Source organism: Dunckerocampus dactyliophorus, chromosome 19 (assembly GCF_027744805.1).
Source record: "Dunckerocampus dactyliophorus isolate RoL2022-P2 chromosome 19, RoL_Ddac_1.1, whole genome shotgun sequence".
NCBI classification, from domain to species: Eukaryota; Metazoa; Chordata; class Actinopteri; order Syngnathiformes; family Syngnathidae; genus Dunckerocampus; species Dunckerocampus dactyliophorus.
In genome coordinates this window covers 12,865,904-12,886,830 of record NC_072837.1, presented here as the reverse complement: position 1 = coordinate 12,886,830, position 20,927 = coordinate 12,865,904, and the positions used below count along the sequence as shown (strand labels likewise).

Sequence of the window (20,927 nt, the reverse complement as noted above, 5' to 3'; positions counted from 1 at the left end):
GGTCCAATATTTACAAAATAATGGTTAAACATTTCAACTACCGTGTTCATGTCATTCCTGTTGGTGTTTCCAACCATGAAATGGTGAAGGTAATCTGCTTTCTTAATATTATTCTTTATAACAATATTTAAGATGCCCCAAGTTGCTCTCATGTTATTTTTGTTCTTATCAAGTACATGATTAGAATATTCCCTCTTACACACCCTCAAGATAGTTGTCAGCTTATTTTTGTAAGTCTTATACTTTTGTTCTGCTTCTGTAGTTTGTTGAATGATGAATGTCCTGAAGAATGTTTTGTGTTGGGTTTTTTGTTTATTTTGTTTTTTTCTCTCTCTCGTTCTCCATCTAAACCAGCAAACTGTGTGCATTTGTTTTTTACTTTGTCAAAATTCGATACAAATATTTCTGATTAAAAAAAAAAAACATTTCACTTTAAAAAGCGAAACGTTAACCGCGATGTGGCGAGGGAACACGGTACTGTACTTCCATGTGCTGCTCTTCCAAAACACAAGAGAATGTCCACTCAAGTCTTTTCATCTTTATTAGTTTGGATGCCATCAAGTTAGAATACACTTTGTCAAAAGTCAGCATCAAGTGTGGAAACGAGAAATAACTTAAAACACTTCCATTGTACATCAAACAGCACAACCAGGTGTGTGTGTGTGTGTGTGTGTGTGTGTGTGTGTTTGACATTTCACACGCACAAGTGTTGTCGAGTTAATTGTAGCAACTGTATGAATACATGTCTGATAAAAATCACGCAACACTTTTACTAGTGAGAACAAAGTGTGAATACAGCATTACATGCTACTACTGTAGTACTACACACACTACTACTACTATACAGTACATACTATTAGTACAATGGGAAGAGGCACTACAACAGTGCTGAGGAGGGACAGTAAGAAGTAATACAAGTTAGAGCAACATCTAGCATGTCACCTACGGCAAAGAAACCACATCAAGCTGAGGATGGGAGGCATGTGCGTGCGTGCGTGCGTGTGTGCGTGCGTTTCTCAGTCAAAGTCCCTGTTGACCAAGACGAGAGGCGCCACCAGCGTCCACACGTAAAGCGCCATGCAGATCCAACTGGACGACACCTTCACCCACACAGACGGCCACTTGCTGGTCATGGCCTCGTAGTTGGAGTCAGGACTGTCACATAGCACAACCAACAATATTTACACTTATAGTCATATGATCACCATCATGAAGTCATACAACGCAACCACAGATATTTACATTTATATTAACATTGAAATCATCATCATAGTCATAGAACATAATCCAAAATATTTAACATTTATATTAAAAATGTAAATAATCACCATCATAAAGTCACAGCAAAACCAAAAATATTTAACATTTATGTTAAAATGTAAATAATCGCCATCATAAAGTCATCGCAAAGCCAAAAATATTTAACATTTATGTTAAAATGTAAATAATCACCATCATAAAGGTCACAGAACACAACCAAAAATATTTCAACTTATATTAATATATGAAATTATTATATATACATTATATATATATATATATATATATATATATATATATATATATATATATATATATATATATATATAGTGTATAAAAGATTTAATTTCAATAATGAAAAAAATAATTACATTTACAATTATTTATTATTTATTTTGCTCCCATCTTTCATGAGCTGAACTCATAAAAATGTAAAAAAAAAAAAACAAAAGATAAAAAGATAAAAATGTACACAAAAGGCTTTTTCTGTCATATACTGTTGACAAATGTGTCTAAATATGCTCTTATATGTTCTTATAATATGTTCTTATTATCCACCTCTCAGGTGTGGCATATCAAGATGGCGAGTGTTTGGTGTGTGTGTGTGTGTGTGTGTGAGCGTACCTGTACCAGTTGGTGAGTGTCATCATGATGTAGAGTGAAGCCAGGAAGAGCATGAAGTGGAAGAAGGAGTAAGAGTAGGTGACGCCTTCCCTCTCGTTGTCCACCGCTCGGCTTGCGCTGTCGTCGTCCTCCAAGCTCTCCACCTGGGGCCCGTCTTCGATCAGGGCGGATTCGTCGTTGGTCAGAGTCAGTTTGTTGATCTGGGTGTTGGACGAGTTCCGGATGCTGAAGGAGAGAGAGAGAGAGAGAGAGAGCAGTCAAGCGTGGAAAGGTGGCGCCATCGTACCGTTAAGTCTTTGTCGTGTTCCTCACCTGGAGTACATGACACACATGAGGAAGACAATCAATCCCACGATGCCTTGGGCGTCCCACCACTCAACCACGTGGCCCTGGCTCTCGGGGGTGGTGGTGTTCAGCCCGATGATACCCAGAAGGCTCGGGTTGCACTTCCTGTCTGTGAAGCACAAACAAACTTTGTTTGGAGGAGTGAAGGAACCTTTTTGTGACAGAAAAATAAGCCAAACAAAGTTGCGAGTGGCGGCACTTTGATAAAGAAGGTGAGAAACACTACTGAATTCAACAAATAACTCATAGTGTTGATCTCGCTGCCACATAGTGTCTTTGGCAACAACTACGTCTTCAACCAAGGTCATTTATTTGCATTTAGAATTGCTTTATGCATAAGACCAATAGAATGGCTTTGCGAGTCAACTTCTGGTGACATCATAGACAGGGGATAGAACTGACTTCCACTTCCTGTTTCCATGAATTAGCAAGCTGATGGGATGCTAACAAGGACGTTTTGTGATAAAAATACATTAAGAACTAGGGATGAGCGAGTACACCACTATCTGTATCTGCATCTGTTCACCCATCTACATTATCGTACTCATACAGTATCTGTACTCGGAATGGGCGGGACATAAACCGGATGTGGGCGTGGTTTAACCAGACATGGGTGGGGCTTACGTTGCTATTTTTATTGTTATGAGTACTGTGTACGTGTATAAGTGATCTAGAAGACTTACTAGGTTTTAGTCAGGCTGTAGCGTGTTAACGGCGGTAACTAATTAATGGAATTCATTACATTAAATGTTCATGGCACTAACTTTATGACCTGAACACATCAACAGTAGTGCAATTCAAACACCATATATGTATTTCCAACTCTAAACAAACTACATAAACGTCTCTCGTCCACAGCGACATTCCTCGTTGTCACTAGACAGACCGCAAGATGCGTTCACGGGCACGCCGAGCATCACATTAACGTCTTTATTGTGCGTGTATGTGTGGTCTAAATCGGGTCACCAACACGGTGCCCATGGGTACCAGGTGGCCCCTAAGGACCACATGAGTCGCATGACAGCCTGTTCTAAAGATACCTCAAATAGCACCACTTACCTGCTAGCTGCATCTATTTGTTTTGGTTGTTGTTCTTGTTTAAATCATGCTTACATGTAAACTGGAAAGACAATATATTTAAAAAACACTTTAAAAAATGGTATAAAGACTGTTTTAGTAGTGCCCATTCTCTTGTGTTCCTTCAATTTAACACGTGATTAAAAGTAAATCCCAATTACGACGCGAGATGGGCACATGAACGCACCACGGCAGAGTTGCTGTCGTAACACAAACCTTGTTCAACTGAGTAACCTGGCTATTTCTCATTCATTCAATGCTAGACGCTGTTTGCGCCGTGATATTGGATGTGTTGAGCGCCTTAAAGCATCCAGCCGCCGAGCTGGTCACTAACTGTTGAGCTAAGTCAGCCTCGTTAGCATTGCCACCAAATCTTTATATTGTTAGCATGCTATTTCAATATGTTTAGTGCACTGCTAATAGCTGAAAAGTTGTGTTGCTATTCTTTTGTGTTGTGTCTAGGGAGGGGCGGTCGCTGTGTGTGACTGGCCAATCACAGAGCGAGAAGAGTGAACACATAAGAAGGATAATGAAAACATTACTGACAAGACAATAAATTGAGAACCACCGGCCTCACCAAGGACTAAGTTAAGACTTCTTTTTGCAATCACCTCTGCATCTGCATTCCAAAGCTACATTAGTGTGTTTGCCAAACTGAGTTTATGGCTGTTAGTTTTTTTGGGAGAGAACATCCATCCATTCATCCATTTTCTATGCCAGGGTCACGGGGTCAATTGTTTGTCTGCTGGAACCTATCCCAGCTGACTTTGGGCAACAGGCGGGGTACACCCTGGACTGGTCGCCAGCCAATCACAGGGCACATATAGACAACCAACCATTCACACTCACATTCATACCTATGGTAATATTTACAGTCTCCAATTAAACGCCACACAGAAATGCCCAACGGAGATTCGAACCTTCTTCTTCCCAATCTGCTGACTGTGTGGCCAACATGCTAACCAGTAGACCACTGTGCGGCTGGGAGAGAACAATGTGAGAAAAATGCAAGATGTGTTCACAGGTCTTACCAGGCTCGTTGGTCATGGCAGACCAGGTCAAGTACATGGTGTACAAGGTCACCAGGGAGGACTGCAGCAGGCCAGACCTGGGCTGTGACTCCTAAACACACGTAACAGACCCCAGTAAGAGAAGGTTATGGAGTGTAGAAAGTATATACGCTGATAATGAAGGTAGCAATAAACGTGTTAACACCTGGATTTGAGGCAGGACGGAAATGACAGAGGCCCCCACGCAGAGCAGCATGTTGATGCTGATGAAGACCTTGTTCTCGGTGCATCCATCAGTGTGGGTGTAGTAGACGTAGAAGAGGACCAGGGACACCAGAGACAGCAAGTAGTTGAGTGCCGTGACAGACAGGAGGGCTGCCAACATAGCAAACACTCTTTACTGCAACTTCCTAACTGCAGGAAACTTCTACGTACCTTCAAGCTACGAAAAGTCGCCATTCATGTTTCTGTTTGCTGTGTTAAGACTGCATTGCTTTAGGTTCGTTATCTTTAATGCTTCCAAATAAGTCTGGAAAACGATAGCGGCTTTCCTTACTAAGTAGTACAAACTCAAACATTTTTTTTAAAATCTTTTTCTGATTTTCTTATTGAAAAAAAAAACAAAAAAAGAGGGAAAATCATTCCTACTGGTACTCTCAATTGTAATTAGTGTAATGAAATAAGGCAAAATTTGTTAAGAACCTTTTTGGCTTTCTTTTCTCATCAATTCCAGCAATCTTCCCCACTAGGGGCCAGAAATTAGTTCTTACAAAAGTAAGGTTTTCTGCTTACTGTGTTATTTTGGGCCCACTTAAATTGCTGGAAGTGTTGAGTGCCGAAGTCAGATCGAGCAGGAAGCACAAGATCCGGCTCGAAGCACCAATAGTTAGACCGTATTGCTTTTGGTTTGTTACCTTCAATGCTTCCAAATAACTCCTGGAAATGATAGCTCAATTTTGACAGTTCAATGTACCAGGAAGAATGATACAACAGCTGCGGGGACTCGTCTTCCACACGGAGCAAGGAGCCTGGAGCAAGTCCGAGGCACTTCAGGTTAGATGACCGTTTAACTAGCTCAGCCCTCCCTCGTGCACAGGCGGAGAAGGCCATCCTGCATGCCTTCTATATGCGACACTGAGGTCTTAGCTAGTTACAGCAATCAGACAGTCTGCTCTGAGAGGCCTACATGTAACTACATCGAACAGGTGAAGGTCCATACCTGCATACCAGCAGCGAGAGTTGCCCTCCTCCATCTTCTCCACCCACGACTCGTTCCAGGAATGGGCGAAGTCAATGAGTAAAACCAGCTGGATAAGAATGAAGCAGAATGCCCCCGCCATCCCAATGTAGAACCACACTGCAGAAGATGACAGGAGATCTTAGTGTCCCTTCCTCCACGTTTAGCTTTAGATGCTCCGCCACTAAGTGAGTAAGCAAGTGAGGTGGACGCCCTTACACAGAACATGCAACAAGATCACTTGAGGAACATGGCTGCCATTACAGGGGTACATGCTAATTCTGTGGCTAAAATGTAATCCTCTTTTAGTACTTTACATTACGTTTAGACACTTGCATGAATTTTGTCCACGCAGTGGTGCGTCATGAGTCAATTGGTGGTATGCAAAAAAAAAACTAGAAGTCTTCAAAACTTCTGGCAGACGTAATCTTTAGTTCCACACGTGAATTAGTAGCAAATGCAACACAACCTACTGGCAAACAATGCAAGCGGTGTGCCTCATTCTCATGAATGGGCTAATAACTCAGGGGTCGGCAACGTTTAACATTAAAAGAACCATTTTGCCTCCTCTTCCAGTAAAGAAAAAAATAGTGTGGAACCGGAAAACATGACATAGTTTATAAACTTTTTAAAAGTTGTAATTTTTTATTATATTTTTTTAATAGATTGTACTTGTTCCAACATCATAATTCAACTAACAGAAATGCAGAGTGCACGTGTACGCCTACTTTGAAATCATTTAAAGACTGGACAAAGTATTTTGAGTCATCGCCGTGTTTGTGTAAAATTAAAAGAAAATGTAGTCAAATTTAACATAAAAAAGCCGATCAGAGTTCACATATCTTTATATCTTATATGATATCTTTATATCAGCGCTGTCTGCTCAGTATTGTTTACACTATTTGACTCATCACAATTCAATACTAGAGGTGCTCCGATCGATAAGCCACCAATCAGAATGGGACGATTTCTGTGAAAAATCACGTGATCGGCATCTGCAGATAAATGCCTTTCGACACCGATCACAAAGCGCATCACCTGTGGCTAGCACTGTTGCAGCCGCAGTGATCCATGCGTGCAGTCTAGTGTCATGCCCTAACTAACGCCTTGGACAGCATGCTCCTCCCACTTTCCTTCACAGTGCACAGGCGTGCCAAAACAAAAACAATCATGTCTGCCGTGTGGAGCTTAACTGCCAACACATGCCACAAAAACTATCTTGTAGGATAGCACGTTAAAAACCTTTAATTTAATACAGCATTTGCAGAACAAACACGTGATGGAGTATGGTAAGTTTTCGAGGCTCACCGTGTGATCATCAGCCTAACGGCAGCTAACACTCGCCCACCTAAGCACACGGGTGGCTATGCCAAGGAAAATAAAATATGGCAAAGGAACATGTCTGTTCACAATTAAACTATTTTAGTCCAAGATTTTTCTTTCTAGGGACGTATTCATGGTTATGGATAGCTTACCACGAGGGTAGCACACTCAACAAGACGTCTTTTTCATGTCTCACCGCACACACCTCTGTACGTTCCCTTGCTCATCCAATCAGCAGTCAGAACACGGTCTAGATGCATTCACGGACTTGCAGTGAGTCGGACAATTCAAACTCTTTTGGAAAATGCATATTTCCTCCACTTTGGTTTAAAAAAAATTACAAATCACTGAGCTCGGCAACAACGTGTGGCTCCGAAACCAGGGGTTGCCGACCCCTGGGTTAAGTTTTCCACCACCTCTTGGAGCAAGTCGGGGGGGAATTCAAGTAATTTCTGTAGCTTTTTGCCTCTTCCTTGTGAAGTTGTGTTAATAAGTGATCGTAATGCCAAAAGCGATGTCCTCCAGACAGCAATTCACTCTCCCACACTGTCCATGCTTTCTTTTTTGGAGTTTATACCTTCTTCCTACTCTTTCTGCAGCTGACACCTTTTCTTTTCTGCAATGAGAGCTTCTTCTCTGGAGTGCAACATCTTCTAAGTCCCTTGCGAATAGAAGAATGATTTAAGCTAGGGGTGTCTGCTATCGCCTGGCGTCACGTGGGAAAAAGCAGGACTAAGTAATGCCACGACTGCTTCACGGATGCGCCACAGGAAATGGTGGTGACAAGGCATGCTCGCAAACTAGCCTTCACACTTTTCAGGCGTGCCATCTAAAGGACACACATTGGCACAGCGAATTGGGACAATACAGAGGCAAAATTCCTGCAGGTGTCGAGGTGGTATTCAAGTATTTTTTCTTTTCTGTGTGGGTGCCTTGTGACAGGCAAGCACACTTCTCCTTTGTGTTTGTGTGTCTCGTTATTTATACATTTGTTTGTCGATGAGTTTGTGGTTTCTTTAGCTGTCATTCCTTCGTGAATTCCCATCCGTCAATGAGCTCCAAACACTTTTATTTCTTTTTGTGTGTCGTCTTCTATTGGAAGGTTCTTTTTGAAATGCTCCATTTCCGCTTTTGTTTGCTGGGTGTGTTTATCTTGGAGATGATCTTTTCTGCATTCTTGGTTTGCATGGAATTTGTTTGCTGAGGCAAGTTTGCCGTATTCGACCACAAAACCGCATGATTTATTAATTGATACACTTTTCAAAAGCTGTGATAGAGTGAAGATGCGAAATTCAAAGCGGCGAGACTGTCAAGATAATACGATTGCATGAATGCTGCTGGGTGATTTAAGATGTAGCGATACACAACATAGAGCATACAGACTGTTTACCAGTTGTGAAGGGACCCTCTGCGATGAAAAAAGACCCAATGATGATGGCAACAGCCGCTGCAAACTTGAAGAGCCAAAATCTGAAAATGACAAGGATGTTCCTGAATTTACAAAGTTCCCTGGTTACTCTTCACATAACTTTCAAATACTGCAAGTACACACTAAATAGTGATGAGTTTACATAGGAATTAATCGGATTTCAGCCTCTCACATGTGAATATTTGTAATGTCCTTAGTCACCCATAAAAGCAGGCCTATTATCTTGGCGTTTTAGGCAAAACAAGATATTGTCGGTTGTTGCGTTTTTGGAAAAGAGTATCTGTAGTTCTCTGATGTGTTAGTCCCGGTTCCCATCCATGTTCGAGATTAGATGTCCAACTCTACAGACATCATTAAACAGCTCTTTTTTTTGTTTCACGAGCCAACCCACCAGTTAAGTAAGAATCACTGGTCTAAGGCCTAATCAATTACTCGATTAATCCAAACAACAATCTCCAGATGAATCGCCCAAGCAAATAATGGTTACTTGCAGCCCAAGATGAGTTGATGCAAAGTACGTGTTTGTTGGAGTGTCTGCTCTCACCCGTTGTGCAGTGCAGCTCGGGGGTCCTTGCTGCTCTTGACTTTGATCATAAGCACAGAAAGGAGAAGGAAAAACATGGCCATTCCGAAGCAAACGCGGTACACAGCCTTGTAGCCCACCAGCACGTCACAGTTGACATGACCTTCCACACCAGGAATGGATGAACCCATTCCTCCCTCACAGAATCCTGGAATCTAAAGGAAGACATCAACAAACATGACAACTCGAGATGCTCCAATCAATCGGCCACTGACCTACAGTATGTTGGCTTCCGTTTGACAGCTTGACACACGCTACGCCAATCCATGCCAGCGTCTTTGATCACTCCCTTGGCGAACGTATTGTCTTTCGACTTTTCTTGCATCTTTATTCCACTCTTTGCCGAGCCATCACCGGCTGGACTTGACATCAGTGGCAGCTATCTAGCTTGCTAGCTAGGGTTAGCCGCCTAGCTTCTGGTCTTCGGACTCCAAATGAGACTTTTTACCACAGTGACATTTTGTTTTTGGAAAACAAGTTCGTAGCTTGTTTTTGTCCCACGGGGAAGCTACAAGTGGAAATCACGTTCATGGGGTACATACTTTTTCCAAGTGTCAAATCACAATTTTGCTCTCTTGTTGTCATTATACTTTAACGAACATAAAACACACAGTGTGTCCAGCTTTATGATGGTGATTCTCTACCAGCTGATTTTGAGGCGCTCAATGCCTTCAACTCTTAGTAGCTTTTTATAACTGTTCAATTCAGACTTTATGCCTTTAATATCATGACAAATGACCACAAAATATCATAAAGTCGATGGCCACACTGTATGAATGAAGATCTGCTTGGTAAATAAAGCAGTGTACAATTTAAATGTTGCCAATCATAAATAAAACACAAATAGTTGACGGCTCTCGACACTGGACACTGAATTTATTCTGTTTTAAATTAAGCAGGACTGAGTTCTATTTAATGAAGATGTTTATTTGTATTATTTATTCTGTTAATTTTGTTATCTTGAACTAAAACATAAATGTATTTCCCATATTTAAAAAAATCATTTCACACGAATTAAGTAAAAAAATAAAAATAAAAAAAAAAGTTCATTTTTCAATAATTACCTATTTGCCAGGGGCCCCTGGAATTGTCTAAAGGCAGCCCTGGCCAATTGCACTCATCATAAGAGAAGCACTAAAAAAATTCTGCGAATCCGCGATAGAGCAAGTTAATCCATGTGATCATTATCAGTATCAACCGATGTCACTCATGGATGATCGGTATCGGAATCAGCAGCATAAAACCCTGATCAGAGCATCCCTAATGACAACACAAACAGGAGAGCGGCCACCGTCTACAGTAACTGTTGTATAACTACTGATTCCCTCCTTCGGTATCGTTAGCGGTATAACGATACGCTATCGTCACACCTTGGTATCAAGGTCTCGGATTGGATGTGTCGTGTCAATCAACAACTCCTCATGGCCCATGTGGGTCACTCCTTTATCATTATGGTGGACATTTGTGTAATTTCATGTCCACAAAGCTGGAATATTGCAGATTGCTGCGACAGCACCCCGGCTTGCGTCCAAGTAGCACCACGGATCCCCCCTACGGATCCACAGCCACCGGGAGGCCTTTTCTGCGGCCTCAAGGATGTTCTTGGTGGCTTTCTTTGAATGCAGCCCTCTAACTCCAAGGAGTTTGAACATTCGCTGTAGTGAGTGGCCTGCGAAACCTCTGCAACCGATTTCGACTGGTTCACAGGCAAAGTAGTATTTGGCCCTCTTACGCTCATTGGCTTCGTCGACCCGGTCTTCCCAGGGGCCTGTCAGCTCCAATAGCACCACCTGCTTAGTTGACTGCGATGTCAGCACCATGTCTGGCCGGAGCGAGGTGGTAGCAATGTCTGCCGGGAACTTTAGTTGCCTTCCCAGGTCTACTTGGAGCTGCCAGTCACGAGCGGTGGTGAAGAAACATTAACCTTTGTAGCTTAATTCACTTGAAATATTCAACATAATGAATTGGTTCATTTATTTTATAGTAATTCTGGGGCTAAAGTGTGTATTTTGCATGGTGACATTTGGATAAAGTTTGAATTGATAAATAGATAAGCAATCATCCTACACATGTTTTATTTTGTCATCCTTCCCTTTGAATGACTTGAATTTCAGCTTCAATTTTCTTGTCCCCTCATGAAGGCCATGTTTTAAGTCTGCATATTCACTTCATACCAAATTGAGGGGGAGGTTGAACAATCATATACAGCAGTATCTGTCTGAAAGTCTATTTGTTTAACATTGATGCCTGTCTTAAGTCGAACATTTTCTAACATTGCCTTACTGTTATGAGCAACAAGTGGTTGTTTTTGTAAATGTCACTCTTAATGCATCCAATAATCATCAAACTTACTTATTTGTTGATAGGATGCACACAGAGCAATGAACAACTTCACACTCTGTCTCCTTCCTGCGCCGGTCCGCCGTGAGGCGTTCAGGCGCACTCGTAATTGTGAGAGTTAGGCGTTTTTCATTTTTATTCACATACCCCCTATGACAATTGGCGTACCCCACTTTGGGAACCTAGGGGTTACTGTATGTCCACAAGAAGGCGGATACTTAAAAAAAAAAAAAAAAAAAAAAGACAAATTTTTTTATACGTTGTTGTCTTTTCGGCCACACACAAATGTATGTTTTTGTTCTTAAATAAGTGAGCTGTTTGGATGACTCTGGCCAGGGTGAACATTTTCAAAAAGAGCTACTTCAGTGTTTGTGCATGGACGGACAAACAAACAACAACGAAAGAAAAACAACAAAAAACATACGCTGGTGTTACCTTCTTCAGGTGTTCCTCCATGCCTGGCATGAGCATAATGCAGGCCACGCCCACTCCCAGCAGCAGGAAGAAGGCGTAGATCAGGCGAGTGACGGTGGAGTTGTTCCCACTCGGACAGCAGCGACACAACAGGCAGGGGGCGCTGCCGCACAGGCAAGGAATCTGTCCAAGCCACAATATGCCATTTATGTTATTATGATAACATTTTAAAATGATATAGAAGCCACAGTACTTCATTTATGTTCATATTAGCACACTTTCAAATGATAAAGAAGAGACAATACGCCATTTATGTTAATATGAGCATGGATCGGGGCTTCAGGACAAGATAAAAGATATGTAGGATATAAATTCACTATAATATCTATCTGCAGATAAAATGTCATTAAAAGCCATGCAAAATATGTACATTTTTCCCCAGAATTACTGTGTACAGTGTTCTCTCGCTCTATCGCGGATTCGCTGAATTTTTTTAGTGCTTCTTTGTTTTTTTAATTAGTGTATGAACGCTGTTACAAGCTGAGCCTGGCCCTTTAAGAAAAACTTCATTGTGGGAAGTTGAGTGTCTCTCTTCCCTGTCTGCACGGCCCATTGTTTTCTGCATCCTGGCTGTAGACCATTGTCAATCAATCTCCTCCGTGTCTCCTGTGTCATCGCTAGCTTGCTTGTAATTGTACATGAATCTTCGGTTCGAAGGACTGCAGCAATACGTTTTAACAAGGATACAAAAATGCTACAGTACAGTGGAACAGCGTCAGGATGAAAAGGCACGGTCACAGGAGAAAAAATATGCGTGAGTGACTCAATAATTTCTTGTGTCCGACCTGTAGGTTGATCATTAAAATTCAAATTGTTGCGAGTGTTTAAACAAGAGAGAAATGTGATAAAATGTTCATGTCTGTCTTGAGAAAAGTGTTAAAAGGGGTTTTTACAGCCTTACAACATATATAATCATAGTAAAAAAAATAAATAAATAAATGCAGATTTCACTTATTGCAGGCTATTTTGGGAAGCTATCCCCCGCAATAAACGAGGGAATGCTGTACATGTAGTGTGGCGTGGAAACGGATACAGCGTGCTGCTGCTACGTATGCGAGGCCGACATGAAAATTGTGACACTTGATTTTCTTCCCTGGATTTTTTGATGAGCAAAAAAAATGTAAATTGATACTCTGTTCACTTTTAAAACAAAAGTCACTGCCTAAGTTATTATATATTTTGTAGTACGGTTGTACAACAACAAGATCGCAGCTTTTGTCTTGAGTCAACGTTAAAACAATGGGAACCAAAGGCACTATTTCCCGGTATGAGCACATTGGTTATTAATGTTAATATAACCACATGCTAAATGTTAATATAATCATATTTCAAATGATAAATAAGCGAGTAGGTATAACGTGATTGTCCATCAAATGATGCAGAAATCTCATTTACAGTCTGGTTTGTCGTCATCATCACATGTTGACCAAATGAACACAATGAAGACGCTAATAACGTTTAGTACTAATGCACAGTAGTTATGTTGAGGACTAACAAAGTACAAACAAATGACAGCACTGTATTGCTGTTGTTACGTTTAACGTTCAAAACAATATAGCGCGTGAAATGGAGTGACTGCAGCTAGAAAAAAAACATGCGTGTTACAAGTAGGAGGAAGTAGTATTATATCAGATGAATATGATAATAATTGACGACATTGATGATCTGCGTCACAGGTAAATACACGGCCTCCGTCGTTATCGTCATTATTGCACAGTCATGGCAGCAAACAACACATTAACGATAACATTTCCCGATCATATTAGACTCAACACAACTTGTGTTACTTACCCAGCTCGCCATGGAGCACAAGCCCAGCACGGCTCCCATGATGGGGGATCTTTGTGAGCTTTGTTCGCGTTGTTGCTTCCTGAGATGTTTTGGTCAGATTCTAAACACAAGATGGAGAATTTGACAGGAGTCCTTTTCTTCTTCTACGGTACAATGCAGTGTCAATGAACAAACCTACCGTGGTATTACTGCCCCTAGCAGGACACAACGCAACTGCACTGTGAGTCACAGACCTCCTTGATGTTGGGTTGGAATGTGACGTTGTGCAAACGCAACTACGTCAATTTCATATCATTTTAAAGAATTTAATGGTGAAAAGAACACTAAACTCACTGGTACAGTTCAATCAAGTTCATAAAAGTTCTGCACACAAAACACATTTTACAGAAAATGGTTTTACATCCAAGAAACAATATGAAATACATATAAATGAGAAATAAAGTGGAGAAATGAACATTTTACCTTTTTAAGGAGCCTAGGCTCCTTAAAAAAAAAAGTTTCACCTTTTACCCATAGGTCCCCAAACAGTCCCCATACTTTTTTCACTTTTGTTTTATTCTTTTTAACAACTTCAGGCCATGTTTTTTTTTATTATAATTTCAAAAATATACACGTTTTTGCTTGAGAAGTTCACCTGATTTTTTAAAATAGGAAAAAGCACAAAAATATGCTATATTCTCCCAAAATATTTTCCAGTCTCGACTAGGTAAATAATTGGTTATGATTATTTTTACAGCAGAATTTTTAAAACATTTTACAACTTTAAAAAAAACTGTGGTTACAGTTGGAGTCAGTGGGACCAAAAAGGGTAAGGAGAGTAATAATCCTGGTCAAAATTTCAAGACCAGTTGAAAAAATTTCAAGAATTTACATTTTGCACTGTTGGATCTTCAGGAGGAGCAGAGATTCAAAATGCAAAAAGAAGAAATGGGAGTGAGACAAAACCATTTTTGAGTCAGCAATTTATTGCAAAGAAGCATTAAAATGAAATAGGGTCATCAGCTGATCAAAAGTTTAAGACCACAGCCTTTAAAAGGCCAAATCTTGGCAAAAATGTGGCTTGAATGTCATTTTCTGTCATGTATCCACCCTGTCGTGATCGTTTGTTGGCAAACGCAAAAAAGCTTTCTCTCTTTGAACGCGGTTAGATTGCATAAGCAAGGCCTCACGCAGTGCGCCTCTGCTGCTGAGGTTGCAAGCGGTAAGTCTTCTCTATTATCCCTTGAGGCTAATAAAATGCAAGCGCTGTACTTCTGTGAGATACTGTAGTTTGTATTTGTGTGCGAGTATTCAACATTTAAACTTTGTCCAGTAGAGTAGATCATTTCTATTCGTAGGGTCACATCCCAAGACCACCAGCTGAAGAAGGGATGCACCCATAAAAAGACCTAAAAATGCTTCTTCTGGGTATTGTAAACTGTAGATGTGCCCCTCAAATGTGCAGTTGTCGTTCTGCCGGAAAATATTGAGTGACTTTGCTTGTGAGACAGCGCCTTCTGCTGGATTCATAGCTGCTGTATTTTCCCCTGCAGACAGCGCCATCAAGTCAACGATTGATTGTTGAATTTCAGCAGGTGACAAAAAACACATCGAGGATCCGTTAAAATACAGGCACATTACAAAAATAAGAATATCATGAACATTTTTTCGTATTTTCTGTCACTCATGCAAACAGTGAAAGCCATGAGTAACCAACCCCTCGTTTATTGCAGTTAATCGACAATCCTCAACTGTTAGGTTTGGTGCGGACATGAAGACAGAGGTGCGTGCAGCAAAAAAACAAAGTCTTTATTCAAGGTGTAAGTGGCAAAACTCAAAGTCCCACACAGGAAAAAGTACAACCAAAAATAGAGTCCAAAAAGGAAAAAGTTTCAAACACGATATTGTTTGCGCAGCAAAATGCTAGTTAAAAAGGGCGACGGGTGGAGCCAACAGGGCTAGATAGTAAAACGTAGCAGGATGCTAGCACAAACAAAAAAAGAAAAGGCAGAAGGCCAATGGAATTTTATGGAATGATTCTGGAATGATTTTATGTTTAATGGAATGATTTTTTAAAATTATTTTACCCTTCTTTTCTGTAAAGCATTTTCAATTACCTTGTGTACGAATTGTGATCTACACATAAACTTGCCTTGCCTTAACACAAGAAGTCCCACAGCCCAGCCATTTGGCTTTGCTAACTTTCATACCCAAACGACAGCTAAGTGGCTGGATTAGTTTTGAACTAATATCCTAACTGTGTGAAGGTAAGCGCACCTTGTCACCATTGTTCTGTAAATGAGGCAATTACTCTCGACTCTCTACTCTGTGACTGAAAGGGAACTGATGGTGCTTTGCCTTCACCAGAATAAATCAATGTATTGTAACGTAACAAGAGAGAAGTAGAGGTTTACAACTACTGTACAATATTGCATCACACCACAGTGTGTTCAACAGGCTACAATTAGGAATGACATTTCCCCTTTTGTGATTACAACGGAAGATTCAAAATGGCCCAGACTCTAAGAGACTCTGAAAAGTCAAGAACTGTAAAACATCTTTCATAGGCATGCAGCACTCCTGAAATTGCCAAAATTGCCAGGATATTGGGACGTCTATAAGGAGTATCCGGCTCATCCCTATTATTTACCCCAATCTAATACAAATGACTTTATAACCTTTGTTTAATATATATACCGTTATCCCTCGCCACTTCACAGTTTGAATTTCACGGCTTCACGCTATCAGCGTTTTTCAAAAATATATTCATGAATAAATCATGCTGTTTAGTGGTTGAATATGGCCTATTAGTCAAATTATGCATATTTAAGCAAATGTTATGTATTTTTGTAAATTAATAAGTAAAATACAAATATAAGGCATTCAGAAGACGCATTCAAAGACATAATGATAAAGTATGTAATATTCTACACCGGTCACTGGGTGTCAATGTTACTGTAATGTTGGGTGCGACACACAAGCATTGATCACCGGAACAACAGCTTTTATTGCAGATTTGAATGATCTCACCACAGGAACAATAATCCAAAACACAACTACTGTTGCAGCTGTAAAACTCAATTCTGAACCCCAGACATCACTTCCTGTTCAACACCAGAACACATTTACAGCAACACACAAGCACGAGTCTTATTTATGCCTTAAATGTTTGATTTTCTCTGATTATGTCTACTATATTGGGTAATAGTAGTGTAAAGATGACTATAGGGGTGTTATTTCATGTCTAGAGGGCTCTAATAATGTTAAAAAAAACATATTTAGAAGGTTGTAAATGGGTTTGCCATTCTCTAATTCCCCAAATTTTCCATCCAATCCAATCCAACTTTGCAGAAATTCACTTATCACATTCAGGTCTGGAACCAATTGATCAATAAACGAGGGATTACTGTATATATATTTTAGAGTCTTCTCTCTGTTACAATAAAGCTAGCATAAAAACGATGTACTGTTCAGAAATTGTAAGTGGCAAATCAGCAGGGGATAAAAATACTTGTTTCCCCCAAAGTATACATTCATCATTTACAGTCACCACAGTACAGGCTAGTCTCGGTTTCTAACATTCAGTCACTTCATTTTTAGGTACATATTCTCATGGGAACTTGGACGCAGACATATAAATCTCATCCGTGGTTTCAGCCAAATCTATACATGGACCTCCATGGAGTCAGTCACCACACAGTTTTACCTGCTCAACAGACTGGAGACAGTTCTTTGTACAAAACTTTGGGTGAAAACAGCACTAAGCTCCCACAGTAAAAAAAGTCATAGATCATTTTAAATGACGCGTAAACCGGACTCCTCCCCTGACTCGGGGCTCAGGCTGGTGTAGGTTACAGAGGGTTCCAGGACACCATGACTAGGCTGGAGTGGGTCACTGGCTGACTGGTTGATTGTGTTCCTGAACTGCTTGTAGACGCGCGGGTCCTGGACCATATATGTGGATGCAGAGGAATAAACCACAAGGCCCAAGATGATGATGAAGAATGATAACAAATAGAGGCAAGAGAACTGCAACACACAAGCAGAGCAGATAAACGACATTTTTACTTTTCCACATTGTCAAACACCCTGCTTGACGTTGTCAAATCACAACCACATATTCAATACTTACGTCCACGTGCGCTAAAACACTCGCATTCAGCAAATTGTTGGGTCTGTCAATTTTTCACACTTCTACGTGAATCCCCAGTTTGTATACACTATCTCTACTTCCATTGTTGGACAATTGCTGTGTGCCTACCAAACACATGCTGTCTTGCATGCGAACAGATTGTCTCTGTCTTGCCATTGGATTGGGGCCTTGCAAGAGATCATCTTCTTAACTAAAACGAAGTAAATGAGGCAGGGGTTGGCTACACCCTCTGCTGCTGTGGTCACGGTGTAATGAATGTCTAGAGAGGATTTGCCGCACGGCATAATCTTGTTCACAAACTGAATAGCCTCCCTAAAGGACACTACAGCTCCCACTACAGAATGCTAGATGAGCCACCCTGACCAATCCTGACATAGTCTGCTATGCTACTTGTCACTCAGTCTTTCACTTACTCATTCGCAATAAAACATACCGGATGAACCCTCGTTCGCAGCACTGGACTCTTATTGATGACATTACTATCAGAAAGAAGGACAAGCAGAGTGTCGGAGTGATCCAGGCCATGTGTGGTGCAGACAGATCACAGAATCATTATTTCGGAGGTAAAACTTCTCATTGAACCAAAGAGACGACCACAGGGAACGAAGACTATGAGACAAAATCGCGATATGTCGGAAAAAACTTGCCACAGACCCAGATAGTCAGCTGATGGACCGTCATCCTCTTGGAATGCACAAATGGACTGGGACGCTTCTGGGACATTATCCAACTCTGCACTCAATATTTGGAATCCTCTACTCACGAGAAGCATGACTGCTGCTTTAAGAGAAACATAATCTTCATTGGACACATCACAGCAATTACCAGATTCTGAAAAAGAGGCCTTCACCAAGGCACGAACAATGGTACTATAATGGCTACTTAGCCTTTCTTCCTGTTTCTTTGAACGGCATACAGTAGCTATTGGAATAGTCGATGATCACACATTTTAAAAGGTTTTGAAATTGTACTAAAAAATAAGAGCAATATTTATGGACTGTACATGGACAAGGAAGATAGATGAAGAGCCCAGAATGAAAGTACACAGAGTCTACACGGCAGATGCCACGCGCCTCTAGAAAGTGAAAGTTAAGTTTGTGTAGAAGTGAGACTTGGGCTGAGCGGAGACCGAAGGAAGCGTATAAATGTAAGGTTGGTTGGTTGTCGCTAGTTACAACAAGCAGGCTGACATGGATGGATGCTTCTTCCGATTAGTTTCCGGACATGTTGCATAAATATAAATGTGTGATGTTCCTTAATGTAACTTGCTAAGCATGTGTGAAACAAGTAAACCATGAGCATGCAGCTGTTACGAAGCTGCTGAAACTGTGAACTGAAAACAGGCCAGCCAGAAGCCAATCAGACTGTGAAATCTGACATTGCTACTCGGAATGATAATAAACGTTTACATTATTGGAAGCCCACATTAAGTGCTTTCCACACACTCTAAACCTTGCGATCCAACCTACCTGGTGTTCCCAGAGTGAGTGTCAGAAAGTGACATGCAGATGTTTTTTCCATCGAAGTTCAACAGCTGCGGAGCGTGTTAATATCCGAGCAGACGCTGTAGTAATTCTACATTTGATCAAAGTTACTAGATTGATCAGATCAAAACACGGAAATGTTCGGACTTGTCTGCACCCTTAATCATCATTACCATTAATCACCATCAACATTAATAATGACAGAACTGGGTAGGTGTCCGACTATATGCACCACGGCAAGCGGCTCTCTCCGCCCTCTACTCCTGACTTCTGGAGCAGCACCAGGGCTGTCCGGAGTGTGTGTCTGACATGAAGGCGTAATGTGGAGACCATAACTCCACTTCATAACACGTCTTATATGTAGAGGAGATCCGTGTTGACAATATTTAGCAAGTAGGGGTGCGCGTTATGCATTTATTCAGTAATTAAATACAAGCATTCCGCAAAGGTGAAGTATCTGCCGCTCAGGATCTCCACCTCTGATTGTGAAGCAGACACACTGGCAGCACCCGCCTTCCAGGTGAAACACGCATGGGTGTCCAAAGTGTGGCCCAGGAGCCACACTTTATTATTATGATATTATTTATTTATACTTTACTTGACATTTATTTATACTTGTTTATTTTGTTATATATTATCATAACAATAATTGTTTAGCGCCACTTTGTGAGACAATAAGCATTTCAAAAGCCTCCTGCATGGTTTTGTGACTTGGCTCAATAATAAAGTTCATTTGTGCAGTCATATTTTTCATTGTATTTTTCTTAAAATGAATGTTAAAATCTTGTCTCGTCTTGTGGGCCCAGTCTCATGTATCGTCTCGTGAGTTAGGCGTCTCGTGACCCCCCTAGTTAATGACTATGACAAACATGTGGCTGAAGGTAATTCGAGTGTTCAGCAATAACCTGAGTTGGAAGTTACCTTGTAATGAAGGAGGAAGAGACCACAGAAGAGACTGTACAGGTCAGCTGTGAGCAAAGAGAGACTGACTGAGGTGGCACTCGTTCTCTTCATCACCAGTGGCATGAAGCTGTAGAGGCTGAACATGAAGACACTAAAGCCCACATAGAGAAGACCTGCACAAAACCACAGGGAGTTGATTTATTGCACAATTACACAGCATTTTACAACACACACACACACACACACACACACACACACACCTAACTGCCAGTCCCATGGCACCTTCAGCAACTCCTTGTGTTCCATTATAGCCCTGCAACGACAAAAAACACATGTCCATTCATTCATTCAGTTGTGCTGAATCTTTACGGATCTATTTGTCAATTTTACATATTATACATTCTAATCAGGAGTGAGGCAGTCATGTATTATGTAGTTTGCATGTTCCATCATGAAACGTGAGAAATCCAATGAAATTGGGGTGTCCCGGCTCATAAAACGAGTATGGGATTATATCAGCCAAGATCTCCGATATTGGCAGTCCAAGACTCCACCCTTTTATCCAGCAGTGCCGGATACAGCCCACGAAATGTGCCGATACAGCCCACATGATCACCACCACAGCGTGTGCTAGTGTGTTTAGCAAGGAGTAGGAGTGATGTTGACCATGTGGCAGTATTTTTCGTAATCCCCTAAAAGACGTTTCCGCTGAGTGGAAAACTTGTCATGCACAAGTTTCTCGTGGTGGCACAGAACCGGGGAAGTTTAATACAACCAACCTCAACACGCATTTGAAGCAGCATCACAAAAATGCGGCATGAGGATTTTCTCAAGACCGTGCCTTCCACTGCTGTTATGGGCTACAAGAGAAAAGAGCCAGCCCCTGTCAGAGCTGAGTAATGTCAGGTTTAAACT

General features: G+C 41.1%; 2 protein-coding genes across 3 annotated transcripts in view; both read right to left on the bottom strand.

Annotated features, from left to right (window-relative positions):
* Positions 1-518: 518 nt before the first annotated feature.
* Positions 519-13,662, bottom strand: serinc1 (serine incorporator 1). The gene is made up of 10 exons (XM_054761801.1): positions 13,494-13,662; positions 11,664-11,825; positions 8,850-9,043; positions 8,267-8,346; positions 5,536-5,673; positions 4,522-4,691; positions 4,338-4,428; positions 2,197-2,338; positions 1,885-2,109; positions 519-1,155 (listed from the first exon to the last, which is right to left on the bottom strand). Exons 1-10 carry the CDS (start codon positions 13,530-13,532, stop codon positions 1,017-1,019), a joined length of 1,380 nt encoding a protein of 459 aa, XP_054617776.1. The 5' UTR covers positions 13,533-13,662; the 3' UTR covers positions 519-1,016.
* A 148-nt stretch (positions 13,663-13,810) lies between these two features.
* slc35f1 (solute carrier family 35 member F1) overlaps positions 13,811-20,927 on the bottom strand; it is a 34,840-nt gene continuing 27,723 nt past the window's right edge. For both annotated transcript variants that reach the window (XM_054761802.1, XM_054761803.1), the window contains exons 6-8: positions 20,273-20,325; positions 20,031-20,185; positions 13,811-17,501 (exon numbers count right to left, since the gene is read on the bottom strand). In XM_054761802.1, coding sequence (XP_054617777.1) covers positions 17,268-17,501; positions 20,031-20,185; positions 20,273-20,325 — 442 coding nt within the window. In that variant the 3' untranslated portion in view covers positions 13,811-17,267. The remainder of the gene's footprint in view (positions 17,502-20,030; positions 20,186-20,272; positions 20,326-20,927) is intronic.

Bases quoted from the DNA above. Each gene is read 5' to 3' on its own strand.
- serinc1 (XM_054761801.1), bottom strand. From the start codon at position 13,532: ATGGGAGCCGTGCTGGGCTTGTGCTCCATGGCGAGCTGG. The intron at 11,826-13,493 runs GTAAGTAACACA...TGGCTTGGACAG, and splicing joins TGTGCTCCATGGCGAGCTGG to ATTCCTTGCCTGTGCGGCAG. The intron at 4,692-5,535 runs GTATGGACCTTC...CTATGTTGGCAG, and splicing joins CTCTCGCTGCTGGTATGCAG to CCCTCCTGTCTGTCACGGCA.